This window comes from Microchirus variegatus, assembly GCF_963457635.1.
Source record: "Microchirus variegatus genome assembly, chromosome: 18".
NCBI classification, from domain to species: Eukaryota; Metazoa; Chordata; class Actinopteri; order Pleuronectiformes; family Soleidae; genus Microchirus; species Microchirus variegatus.
Window position 1 is genome coordinate 12,298,596 of NC_139819.1, and position 14,683 is coordinate 12,313,278.

At 39.7% G+C, this 14,683-nt stretch overlaps 1 protein-coding gene across 2 annotated transcripts; it reads left to right on the plus strand.

The window, feature by feature from the left end:
• Positions 1–4,070: 4,070 nt before the first annotated feature.
• On the plus strand, positions 4,071–7,549 carry LOC310940304 (homeobox protein orthopedia B-like; the record flags this gene model as incomplete). Of its 2 annotated transcripts, none has more annotated exons than XM_083905241.1 (3): positions 4,071–4,146; positions 4,403–4,800; positions 7,049–7,549. In XM_083905241.1, the coding sequence occupies 3 exons, from the start codon at positions 4,071–4,073 to the stop codon at positions 7,547–7,549; spliced, it is 975 nt and encodes a 324-aa protein (XP_083761367.1). The 2 variants fall into 2 exon arrangements, with proteins under 2 accessions (XP_083761367.1, XP_083761368.1); XM_083905242.1 differs by having other exon boundaries at positions 4,071–4,107.
• Positions 7,550–14,683: the final 7,134 nt, after the last annotated feature.

The window sequence follows — 14,683 nt, forward strand, 5'->3', positions numbered from 1 at the left end:
GTTACCTCATAAGGGCCCATTAACATGGGGAGGCGGCCATGTTTGTACAGTAGCCTACAATGGACAAATGACACTCAATGCCTGACAATGCATGAGGCAGAACGTGCTCAGTTAGTTGCAATATAGAACTTTGCCAGTAAATACCGTTAAATCCGACATACTGGTCCTTTAAGTGTGAATCTGTGTTGACTAGACACTATACTGTACATTATGTTGTCAATGTTGTATCATAAATATGACAGTATACAGTGATATTGGGCTAGTTTGGGTAAGTGTATTTTAAGTGTGACAGCCAGTGGTTGGTTGTTGTTGGTTGTTGTTGTGGCAGTAGGAGACAATGTGTGGGTCCAGAAACTTTCAGAAATCCTTCAGATTAGACTACAGTGGAGAAATGGCAGGTCAATGAATGATGTATATAATCGCAATACACTGTATGCATCGATAATCTAAGTATATACATCTCGTTTTGGCACACGTTGGCTGTTAAAATTCAGTGTAAGAAGTTCCATAGCCTTTTTTAAATTTTATTTATTAATGTTTTTTTTTTAAACGGCTATTTGATTTAAATGGCTTCATCTATGTTGTAGTATAAATAATATCAATAATAAAGTTTTTATTATTTTAAGAGGCCTTTTTACACTGAAGATTGATGATGCTGACGACAGCATTTTCAATGAAATCTTCAAATTAATGGGTTTAAAAAAAGTGAAAATAATTATCAGTTCCAGATGCAGGACTATATGAGGTTTGTAGTTTTATTTATTGTTAATAATTTATGAATTCAGCTGCAAGCACCCCCATGTGTCTGCCTCCAAAGTTGGTGCCACCCAATACAGATTATAGGAGGGTAATTTTCCTTGATGATGTTTAGATATCCCACCTTTTTGACTGACACTATAGGGGCCAACATTTACCAATTTAGAGGCGTTTTAAAAGGCTGTGGAAACGACGTACCAATGACGCCTATTGTGACTTGTCCATTGTTGCGTTTAATAACCACACACACACACACACACACACACACACACACACACACACACACACACACACACACACACACACACACACACAAAACAAAGAGAGGAGAAAGAGGTAGAAGTCCACGCGCGCACTCACGCCGCCACCTCACCACAGTGTCCGTGACCGACGCCTCGTCTTCCTCATTAAGGAAATCGCTCCTCTTTGCTGATTATTTTATTTGAAGCCCTGATTACCGCTCCGTGCACCAGATCACGCAGTGACGGAGAGCAGGCGGAGGGCAGGAGGCCTAATTGGGGCATGAGATGCGCAGGAAGGTTGCAGCCAGGTTGGGTGGCCGGAGAGGGAAGCCTCTAATGGCTTTGGCTGTCTGCGGCTCTCCACTCTCGCGTCTCTCTGCATCTCTCGGGCTCGGATGCAAAGCTCTTATTGGTCCGCTCCAATTATTCCTACGACTGTCATCAAATCACCCGCACAAAACTACAGCGTTAGGGAGCAAATGGAAAATCGATTTTTTTCCCCTCTTCTCTCCTTTCAGATTTCTATAACTGGGTGAATGCAGAAACAGGCCAGAACATAATATAAAACCAGTTCTCCTCCTGCTCCTTCATACAGTGCGGGTGGTGTAAAGAATCTCAAATAGTGCATCTGCTTTGCCTTGTGCTCGTCTGCCTCCTCTGTGGAGAAACATATGAACAATGGATTTAACGCAGTTTGATTGCTAAAAAAGCGCGGAGAGGGTGGACACGGAATTCTTGATCTTTGAAATTGCTCTACAAAATTGCATTTGTTTTTGGTGCGCTTCCATTAAAAAGTGTCTCCTCGCGTGTAAACAGCCGTTCCGCACTCAGATGCGCCGCATTAACCCGCGTGGATCGCGTGTGAGTGTGTGTGTGTTTTTTTTTTTACTGGGGAAGATTGATGTGGTCCAGTTAGGGAGGCTGAGTGAGATACAGACCCATTTCAAGTGGGTTCCTCTTATTACAGCAATAAGTTAGAGCGCGAGGGTCGGACAGCTGGACTGTTTTCAATGCAGCAAACCACACACATCAATATTTATCACGAAAGTCTTTAGATATAAGTAGACTCAAGGAACTACGACCTTTTGATTTTTATTTCATGCATATTTAGTAAATAAATAATAAATTACAATTAGGCTTTTTTTTTGCTTTAAAGGGAAAGGCATACAGCTATTTCCAAAAAAAGAGATTATGTTGTTGTCATAAACAAAAGTGAATAAATTAAAAAACACAACTTGCAGGACACATTTTCTGATAATAATAATAAACATAATAATAGTAAAAAATATTTGCCTAATTGTGAGGAGAATTAGACTTTTAATTGAATTCGCCCAGTATTTTTTTTTTAATCCTGAAAATAATCCTGAAATGTAATGAAAATGTTATTTAAACTTGATTGACTTTTTCTGATAATATATGAAACATTCATAGTTTCTGATTTGAGAGTACAGTTATTAATTGTTGTGTTCCATCATTCGTGCGTATATACACTTGGAAATCAAACAACTTCCAGAGCGCACACCGTGCGTCCTGCACGACTCAAGCCCTTCACCATCACATGGTCTGCGGCCTCGCAACTCTCAGCACAGACGCTCCATTTTCTCCCTCCTTGTCGACACATGTGAATGAAATGAATCGAGGCTCTGCTGTAGTTGCTGTATAGTTGCTGCTGATTGCTTATCCTAAAACTTCTGCACCTGTCCACATGCGCCAGTCCATTCCCTTAAGTTCCCATGCTGTGCCACATTATAGGCTACTTCCCTGCGCCCCGGCAGATTGCGGTTAAGGAGCATAAAGGATGAGCTGCCTCCATGTGGTGCAGCGAGAGAGAGAGAGAGAGAGAGGAGTCCTCGCTCGGACGCCTCCTTTGTGCGGCTGCAAAGAAACCTATTTAGTCCCAGGCGGTGGTCCATTCAGCAGACTCACCCTGACATCTGCCAAGAGCCGCGCGCTCTAACCACGACTGTCTGGAGAAGTGAGAGTCGAGCGCAGATCAATGACTGTCCCGTTAATTGTATAATAGACCTACTTATAGACCACTGCTAAAGGGGGCACGATCGTTTAGGATCCACCACGTCTGATTTTGTTGGAGCCTAAATAGCTTTAATTGCGCCGGTGTTGATGAAAAGTCGATGGGAGTTAAAGCGGCCGATCAGTAACAGAGCTTAAATCCATCTATATTCGTTTATTTATTTATTTCCTCGATTTGTTTCCACAAATCACCTGCCACGGGAGCGATATTCGTTCTGTCTGTGATCCAAGGCCGTGGGAGGTTGAGGGTGAGGTTTCCAAATCCAATACTGTGTCACCACAAATACATTTAATTAGCGTTTCCTCCCAAACGCAGAATTCATTTTTTTAATCAACAAAACAAAACTAAGAGTAATAAACTGAAAATACCATTTGGGAACTCATTTGTCCATATTCTGACCTGAAGCAGAATCACATAATATAGTAAAACTGATATTTGAACATGCAATTATTCAGTTGGAACCTCCTTCTGATGGCGACAACTGTAAAGGCCCAATCTCCAAAACAAGCCCGAGCTCACTCCAATATGTTACACGTATGTGTGTCTACAGACAGGAGTGCTGTCATGGCACAGGCTCTATATGAGATTAAACAAACACATTAGGACGTTTAACGTGGAATAATTTGAGCATGAAAAGCTAATAAATCAGAGGACGCAGTGGCAACAGTGGCTTGAATTGAATTGTAGAGGGTTTCGTGCACGTTTTGGTATGTGCGCGTGCGTGTGTGCGAGCGTATGTGTGTTTAATAAAAAAAAAAGAGAAAGCAAAAGAAAGGAGGGAGGAAAGGATGGAGAGGGGGGGAGTCACGTCGTTGACATTTCCAAGCTCTCGCTGTGATTGGCTCTGATTTGAGGAAGCGCACGGCTTCTTTCAGCTAATAAGCGCCTCCCCGTCGCTCTAAAGGACATTATAATGCAAGGGACCTCCCTTTTTTAACCACAAACTGAATTTTCGTTCATTTAGACGAGATATACTTTTGAAATTGCCCCAAAGTTGTAGGGATTTTTTTGGACCGCATTTCACCCTGGAGCGGTACGCCATGCTCTCTCACGCCGACCTCCTGGATGCTCGGCTCGGCGAGTTATCATCCGTCAACCCCGGCCCTAAACTCCAGTGTAAGACTTCCAACTTCTTATTTATTCATCTTTTGAAGTGATAGATAGGCTGTGTAGTTAATTGTGTTAAATGGTTTGTCTCTGCGAGTGTTTTCGTGTAATTTATCAGCAAAATGACGCATGAAATTGTGTCTTAGGCTACTTGTGTGTATTTATTTGTATTAACAATCTACATTATTTCATATAAGGACGCCATGCTCATTGAATACAGCTTGCCGTGTATTTATCCACTGAAAGCCTCTCTTCTTCCTCTCAGGGATGAAGGATGCTGCAGAGTTACTCGGACACCGAGAGGCTCTCAAGTGCAGACTGGGAGGCGGCGTGTCGGACCAGGGGCATCCGGGAGACATGGCCCCTGGTTCGGATTCAGTGGAGGGAACCACTCTGTTGCCGGGAGAAGACATCGCCACTGTGGGATCCAACTCTGCCGTCATGTCAGTAAACGGGAAGGAGCAGGAGAAGCAGCAGCAACAGCAGCCGCAGCAGAGCTCCAGTCAGTCCGCCAGTCAGCAGAAACAGAAGCGGCACCGGACACGCTTTACCCCGGCACAGCTCAACGAGCTGGAACGCAGCTTCGCCAAAACCCACTATCCCGACATCTTCATGAGGGAGGAACTGGCGCTGAGGATCGGCCTCACGGAGTCCAGAGTTCAGGTATTTACAAGCTGCAAATTCTGACATGGCAAATAGTTGGTTTTGGGTCCACATTCGATCTTAATTTAGCACGAATAAGGGTCCAAAAGCGATGATATATAACACCTCATAGGGGGCAGTGAGAAATCGGCTGAAATCACGTCAGTTTCCCATGTGTGTTTGTAAGATGAAGTCATTCACCATAGTCTATTTTCAGTTATTACTGTTGTTACTCCAAGTACAAAATCTTGCCATATTATCACTTGTAGATATTTGTAATTTCGAAATATATACATTGTATGTATTTCTTGAAACAAGCACCGAGTATATCCGTTGTATTGTGACATTCAAGAACCAGATAATATAATCGAAGATTAAAATAATAATAATAATAATAATAATAATAATAAACAATGCTGTTTAAATAAACGATCTTACGTTTATTTCTATAGTACATTAAAAACATCAGTTGGCCAAATGCTATAATACAAACATTAGAGATATAATTAAATCAGAAATAAAAATGTACCTCAAGATGAACGATAAATACATTAAAATAATATAATAAGCATACGTTCATAAGTTGTTTAGCTTTATAGTAAAATAGATTTAAAGTTGAAGAAACTGTTGCTGATCGAACCTTTACATGGTCTCTGTCCAAGGTGCTGAAACATTTCTCGCCTTTTTTCCACGACAAACGAGAACGGGATGCAAATGAAGTTAAATAAATACATAAATGCTTATATTATATGTCTATTTAATTTTTCAGATATTTAATAACATCACCTTTGGTGCCTGTATACCCTGAGGAATTAATTTATTTCTGTTCCTTTTTGTACGGAGCCATTGCAAATTGCAGTTTTTTACTTTTAAGTGGTGCCATTTAAAATCCTATAATAATAAATTTTTACATTAGGGGAGGGAAGTAGTACACTCATACTAAAAATAAAAATAAAACTTTTTATACTGCATAATGCTTATTTTTCGAACAATCATACGCCGACTCCATGCAAACCACACACATTATCAGCCATTTTCAGTCTTATTTATAATAGTAAACGGGTTATTAAGCAGTGATGTAAAATTCATGCAAATTATCCCACTGAAAGCAATAAAAGCAGCGCAATCATTAGTCACCTTAATAATCAATTCTTTGCTGCATCCAGTGCTGCAGGTTCCAAACCTCGGCTCCATGGTTGCTGTTGGTAAACATTTAATGGTGGCTCGTGCAGGTGCAGCTGAGCCTTCACTTGGTTCGCGTGCGTGCGCGCGTGCCTCCACGCGGACTCTATTTTTAAAATGCTCTCTCAGCGACGTCTTAATAGGACTCAAGAATATATTGTAGTTTTTTAATGGAATGAGAAATTGCATTTTCTTTCCCCCCTAGTGTAATGGGTTTGGGCGACGTTTCACGGATGGCTGAGCGGAATGAGAGCGAGATTTCACTTTTAATACGGAGGCATCGACTCAAGGCCTCGCGCGCGCATTAATCACTCCCGAAGATGATGAAGTCTTTATAAAGCCCAATGCATTTTCTTCTTTCTTTTTTTTTTTGTTTGCTGTGTACGTGTGTTTTGTGCGCCTCGTGCACGTGAGTGGATGGATGGATTTTAAATTTTCCGCGTATATAAGTTTGTATTTAAGACTGAGTTAATCTGTTTGTGGATACGAATAATTATTTCTGCTCAAAAAACAGTGAAGTGGTTGTCACATTTTTATAAAACGCCTTCAAAATAAAAGCACCGTACACACTTACAATAGTGTATAATAGATGTTATAAAATTGTAAATAAATAAACAAATGAGTCGTTGATTGGTACATTGATTGCCATTGAAGAGAAATCAAAGCTTTATCTATTCTGCTGCTGCAGTGAATATATACGTTTATGTGGGTCCATAGGGCAGCTGGAAAAGGTCGACATTTATCTCCTGTTAATTCAGATTGTCCAGTCATGTGATCATTGCTTATGAAGTCAGACTCTGACCAGTTCTCGTTGCAGAAAAAGAATGCATGATGCTCAAATCCGCTGTTGCTATGGTGCAGAATAAATAATTATATATCAATCTTTCTTGGAATAATAATATGCAGACCGAGATGGAGCCATATTTTTGGAGATTGTCGTGCGTAAAGGTGGATTATTACTGTGGAGACCTGCTTCCTACACATCCACCATCACAATCATCTGCAGATAATGTTCCTCATATCATCATCATCATCATCATCATGCTCGTCCTCCTGGTTATTCACGATCTCGATTCTCTGCTCGAAGGTTTGGTTCCAGAACAGACGCGCCAAGTGGAAGAAAAGGAAGAAGACTACCAATGTTTTCCGCTCCCCGGGGACGCTGCTCCCAACACCGGGCCTGCCCCAGTTCTCTGCCGCGGCCGCCATGGAGAACAGCCTGTGCTCCTTCCACGCCAACGACTCTCGTTGGGCCACGGGGATGCCGGGTGTCTCCCAGCTGCAGCTACCGCCCAATCTGGGTCGTCAGCCGAGCATGGCGCAGTCTCTGTCACAGTGCAGCCTGGGCCCAGGCCCGCCAAATTCCATGGGTCTCTCCAACGGCCTGTCATCCAACGGCTCTGGTCTGCAGTCCCACCTCTACCAGTCGCATTTCCCCGGAATGTCGGCCTCTCTCTCTGGCCCCACGAACGTATCGGGCTCCCCGCAGCTGTGTACTTCCCCGGACAGTGACATGTGGAGAGGGACAAGCATCGCGTCACTGCGGCGCAAAGCGCTGGAGCACACAGTGTCCATGAGTTTCACTTAGTGACCCAATCCCAGCACCCACCACCACCACCCTGTGGCTCATTCCCCCGCTTCCGCCATTTAGATCAACACGAGAGAACGAACGAGCTAAAATGGACTTAAATGGAGACTGTGTGTGTGTGACTTCATCTAGACATAATGACAAAAGAGGGATGGACAAACGGAAGGGGAAAAAAATGACTTGAGTTTGTTATTTATCTTGTAAACTCAAAAAGGATTTTATCAGCTATTGATAATAAATATTGTATTGATCTCTAGACTATAGGCCCTAATTACCGAGAGCCAAACAATTGTCGTATTTGCGTTTTCATTGAGTGTGTCTTTACGCACACGTTATTGTGTTCAGGTGAAGTTGTGTTAAGTCAAAACGGTTATTTATAAGATTTGGTATACATTTTTGTAACAGCCTACCAAACACACGCATCACATACTGTAGGTGGGGGCCTGTGGGTCTCGGGCATGCACAGTTGCATGTGGATTTAAACACTTGGATCATTTCTGGAGAAAAAAAAATGGTTCCCACTCAGATTGAACAGAGATACTTTTGAGGCGACCATGTCTCCGTCTGCATGAGACGGGAGCGACAAATCTAAAGAGGAAAACATATATACAACAGTACACTTATCTTTCAGTAGGCCTACTATGTTTTAGGATGTTTTGTGTAGATGAAACATTCTTGCTATGTACCCGCTGGTCTTTTTTGTGACATGTTTTAACTTATTGTATGTGCTATTACTTGACACATTTCTTAAGTGTTTGATCTTTCATCGAAATGCACCACATTGACGGGGTTTGTACCAATTTAAAAATGACAAACGAATAAAGGTAATTTTCAAGAATGTCAACACAAGGATGATTCGTGTCTCCATTATCTGAGCACAGTGTTGTGTCATCGTCGCTGTGTGACCTATATCCTGAGCTTTATTGTGGCGTCAAAATGTGCAGGTTTTTGTTGCGTAAACGTGTGCGCCCATTGCTCTGCAAGATTTATTTATTTAGGCTATTTATTGGAGTCTGTGCGGTGGCTGGGGTTGAGTCTTTTTTGAAGGGTGAATGGTTCCACGGTGCAGGCAGACAGCACCGGTAAAGATGTCAGTGCTGTAATGTGACGGTCATTGCTTTTATTTTAACCATGACGGTCATCTCACTGATCACACTGTCAACACTAGACTATATAGTTTTAAGTTTCCTGCCATTAGATATTATAGCTATAATATATTTTATTAGATTTAAAGTCAATTGAGGGCCCCCCCCCCCAATTTTGTGGATTGTACACCTGTATAAAAACTAATTCCACCAGATTTATTCTCATAATAATACAATAATTATCATAATTCAATACTGCGTTACTAGCGGGGAATATTTGCTGCGTAATTTGGTCTTGGCTGTTTGCCACATTTGGCCCCAAGTTCATCAGTGTGCAGATGATTCTAACCAAACCTATGCGTTAAGAGGTGTTTTGCGGTAAATATGGCTCACCTATTGTTTTTTTTGTTTTTTTAAATTAAATTTATTTGTAATTTTTAAAATATAACCTGTACTCGAAGGCAGTTTGTTGGAGGTTGACTTGCAGCTCGGAACTGTTTTGTAAAATGATGGATGAGACGTAAAAAGTCCACATAATTAACATTTGGTGAGTGTTTAACTAAAAAAAAACACACATCTATTCACAATATGGTGAATACAATGCAAACTTATATTAGTAAAAAGTGAAAAGAAAACGTTCAGAAATGGGCGTTTACAAGACCTCATTATTATTTACAAATCTGTCACAATTTCTTCCAATCCCTTTGATAGACGTGCGCAACAGCAAGTGTGTGCTCATTTGGATGAAATCAATCATCTATTTATGACTTAACTGTCATTAAACTAACGTGTTTTCATGATTACACTCATCATGAAAGGGACCATGCGCGTCACAGCAAAAAAAAAGACAATAAATAGTTGACTTTTCACCTCTTGATTATGTGTTTTCTTCTTTACCTTCTTCTGCGTAAAACATTCAAATGAGCTTGAAGCTTCCAAAGAAGTAAATAAAATGTTTAGTCCGTGATGAGAGAGTGCGGACCTCAACTTATACTGTCTGTGTCAAAGATTAGAAGTGTCAACTTGAGCCTGAAATCACAGCAGCTCAAATTAATCAGCGTGTTAACCTCATCTCGTTGTCAGCGCTGAGGCCAATTTACGGTCACGCGATGGTAATTGATGAGATATGGCATTACCATAAGCAGTCCCATTGCCGGGTAAACTTATAATTGGAGTTTCGGTAACAATGCAGCAGGGTTAAACCAAGGATTAATCATAATTAACAAAAGTATATTACTTTTTTTCCCCACGTTAAACAGTTGGTTCCACCTTTTTTATTAACATAAATTTGTTTGCAGTCACTTACTGAATTATTGAAAATACCAACCTAAGTCAAGACCCTGAAAAATTCATTTATTTCTTTTCCCTTTTCCGCGTGTGTGTGTGTGTGTGTGTGTGTGTGTGTGTGTGTGTGTGTGTGTGTGTGTGTGTGTGTGTGTGTGTGTGTGTGTGTGTGTGTGTGTGTGTGTGTGTGTGTGTGTGTGTGTGTGTGTGTGTGTGTGTGTGTGCGCGAGCAAAATCTTGTTATACCCAATTAACTTGAATGAAATGACCTGAAGTTTTGAGTTGGTGTTTTTTATAACATGAGAAACATTATATTTTTATATTGAGATTATATACAGTACATGCCCATATGTATGTATATATGTATTTATACGTATATATATATATATATATGTATATATTTATGTGTATATATGTATCTGTATATATGTATACATATATATGTATGTGTATATATATGTATACGTATATATGTATGTATACATATAAATGTATGTGTATATATATGTATACGTATATATGTATGTATATATATGTATATATACGTATATATGTATGTGTATATATATGTATACGTATATATGTATGTATATATATGTATATGTATATATACGTATATATGTATGTATGTATACGTATATATGTATGTATGTATGTATACGTATATATGTATGTATGAATACGTATATATGTATGTATGTATGTATGTATATATACGTATATATGTATGTATGTATGTATATATACGTATATATGTATGTATGTATGTATGTGTATATATGTATACGTATATATGTATGTGTATATATGTATACGTATATATGTATGTGTATATATGTATACGTATATATGTATGTGTATATATGTATACGTATATATGTATGTGTATATATGTATACGTATATATGTATGTGTATATATGTATACGTATATATGTATATATATATATGTATACGTATATATGTATACGTATATATGTATACGTATATATGTATACGTATATATGTATACGTATATATGTATACGTATATATGTATACGTATATATGTATACGTATATATGTATACGTATATATGTATACGTATATATGTATACGTATATATGTATACGTATATATGTATACGTATATATGTATACGTATGTGTATATATATATACATATATACATGTGTATATATATATTTGTATATGTATATATATATATACATATATACATGTGTATATATATTTGTATATGTATATATATATATATTTGTATATATATATATGCATATATATTCTTACTTTTTATCCATCTATCCATCTATCCATCTCTGTTGCATATACACACGTACACACACATACTGTATATATATATATATGTAAATACATACACATAGTTGCTTATTCCAGATGGAATTAATTGTATATATAAATAAATGAAAAATAAGTCATATTAAACAAAATACTTTGTTGTGAAACAATTATACCTAAATTTCATGACTGCGCTTTTTCAAATGGTATAACCACTATACAAGCAAAAGGACTGCTTCTCCATCCATCCAGGCTGGAGCAGCAGCCTGAGAAGGTGTTGTGTTGTCCTGGTGAATCCAGCTCGACTGAGCTCAGCCCACTCGATCCAGCTTGTGCTGACTATGCTGTGTCCTGGGCTGCAGTAACAGATGTGAAATCACATTACCCAAACGCTGCAATTAGTCTCACTCGCTCGTGGGTTAATGAGTTTGTGGAAATGTGCGACCCATTCCTCATTAGGTAATTTCTCATGCACTGATGAGAGAAAGAGAGAGAGAGAGAGAGAGAGAGATGTGGGCATAGCAACTTGGTGGCACTGGCACACAGTCTGCTGCAACTCCTGTACTGTAAAGCAGACTCACAGCTGTGGAGAGGAGGAGGAGGGGGTGCAGATGGACAGTTTGGTGGACGTGTCACCTCATCATGAATTATTGAGTGAAAACTGCATGTTTGCTTTTTTGCTTGTGAGGCCATGAGAATACAACAAATATACAACATTCACACTGTCAGGCTGTTCAGTAACAGTAAAGCACTTTTCTGCTGCCTGCTAGAGTCACATCAGTCTGTCTCATTGTGGACTGTCTATGCTTATTCCCTCATTGTGAGGCCAGTGTGTGTGTGTGTGAATAGACAGCCCCGGGTAAAGCTCTGTCAGGACACAATGGACGACAACAAAGGGACTAATTAGCAATCAATTACCGACATGTTTCTGTCCTGCACCTTTTATCTGGTTAGAGTGTAGAGCAGGTTACCACTCAACATATCCCATTCTCTCTCTCTCACACACACACATACACTCTCACACACACCACCTGCTGCCTTTGTGTGTGTGTGTGTGTGTGTGTGTGTGTGTGGTGCAGCCAGTGTGCAGTGAGTCTGGATTATTGCAGGGATGTAAGGTAGCCCAGTGATGCACGGTTTAATGCAAGAGAATGTTACTGCTCTCCATGTGTGAGATATAGAAAGGCCTTAATTAATCCAATTAAGGCCTTTCAAAGTCTTTGGTGCTTATGAGTGTAAGTGTGAAATAAAACAACAACAACAAAGATAGTTGACCATCATGCACATCTGTGCCAGCCACTTACTATAGAACATGCTCTGCTTTTCTTTTCGTCTTCGTGTTTTGCTTTTATCAGTGTTATCTGCAATCTGTTCATCTGAAGACTCACCTCTGTGCCGTGTCTTGTATTTTGAGAGGCTTTATTCAATTCTGGAACGGCATATAATTGAATTTTCTTACAGCGCTCAGTTTACACTGCATATAGGAAAAGCAGTCTATTGTATTTATTTTATTATTAGCAGGGGCAGCTCAATTTAGGACATTCAATTTACATAAAATGACATCAATATGACCTATACCTATTACAAAATTGGATCATGTGCGATGGAATCATGACAAAACCATAATCATCACAGCCCTAAAACTGACATATATTATTTTGTATAGTATGTTAACCTAGTTTTGGCCTGTGGTTTGCTCATTTCTATCTCACACACACACACACACGGACATCTGGGGGGAAAGTGTGTGCTGTGAGGAGGCAGCAGCAGCAGCAGCGAGAGCCTCTCATGATAACAACTCTGCATCTCAACAACCTGCATCCATCATCATCAACAATAACATCTGCTCTGAGCCTCAGCCTTAAATCTCTTTCTAACCCCCCCCCCCCAACCCCTTTCCCTCTCTCTCTACTTTTCACCCACTCTTCCCTTTTTTTTTTTACACTCTCTCCTTTTTTACTTCCGCTTCTATTCTGTCCATCTTTTTCTCTCTCTCATCATGCACAGTAGCTTGCCTTTAAAGAAGAAAAAAAAAAGAAGAGGATTCCGTTCAATCTGCTTTGACTCTCGTCCAAATCCCCTCATCTGCAGCCTGTGCCTGGATTTGTTTTTGTTTCAACCATCCTTAAAATCAATATTTAATGATGATGTTATCAGTGCTTTTATGTGTAATTTAGCCGGTGTCAGTATGAATGAGACACTGTCAGTTTTATGGCGTCAAGCATTTATTTTCTGTTAATGGCTGCTCCTGGTGGATATACAAACCAAAACCCATTGGACGTCTGATGGATTTCTCTGTTTCATTTCTGTTCATGCGTGCGTTCACACAGCCGTGCCTGTATGCATATGCAGTGCTACAAAACTCTCCCTGCCTCTTACACACAAATACTAACAGATTAAAAGACCATTTTTGAAAGTATAAAACAAAAAAATGCCTCAGCTGGAGGACGTTGATGTGACATTTCTGGCTTTAAAAACACAGAATGAGGGACTGAATGTTACAGCGTTGTCTCCCATTGCTTTCCTCTTAAAACACAATCAATCAAAGCAAGTGTTTGTTCCAGAGGAGACTGCGTCGCCCCGATTTTGACATTTTTTCCGTGACAATTATGTTGCCTCTTGAGCTGTGGGAGCCAACATTGTTGAGAGGCAATAATCATGATAGTTTTCTCAGTCATTTTTCTCCCAATAACAAGCCATTTTTAATCCAATTAGGGGTGTTAACGTGAGAGGCATAATACCACAGCCCCTGGGACAGATGAGAGAATATGCAGGACATCTATCCCGACAGTCAATATTGGATTTCTCACTAAGCAGCTGTGCCTGCTCTCTCTCTCTGACATTCTCCACCTCTGCACAGTGATCCGTCCTGATTAAACCAGCTTTTCTACTTTATCAACATTCATTACTTGACCTGATCATGCATGGCCATGGAGACGGAAGAATAGAAAAGTTACAGGGCCTCACATTGGGGTTTTCCTTTCATGCCTTTTTTCTTTGAATTTCACTGTTTAACAGTGAAAGGTGATACATCACACGGCTCTTGTTTTGTTTTATTTGACGGTGCCGTTGAAACTTTATGAGCACATTGTGTTGCGGTATTCCCCAAAAACTTTCCTCACAGACTTACAGGTCAGGTTAGACACCCCCCCCCCCCCACCTCCCCCATACATGCTTATCTTGACTGCAGATGGGTGAATTTGTTTTGTTTTTCCCATATAGTTCTGCGGTTATAAATATAACATATAAATATACTCCTGCATTTTCAGATTATGAATTCTAAACAGTTTTTGCGTCATACTTTAATAAGGACCTCTGTTAAAATACAAAATATTTAACAGTTAATGATGAGAAAGGAGCCAAAGGCTGCCAGTACTATAAAGCCAACAGCAGCTAAACACTGCCACCTTCTGGTGGTCATTCAGATTTTTTTTTGAAATTAATTTATTATATTATTTTTTTTATTCTACACA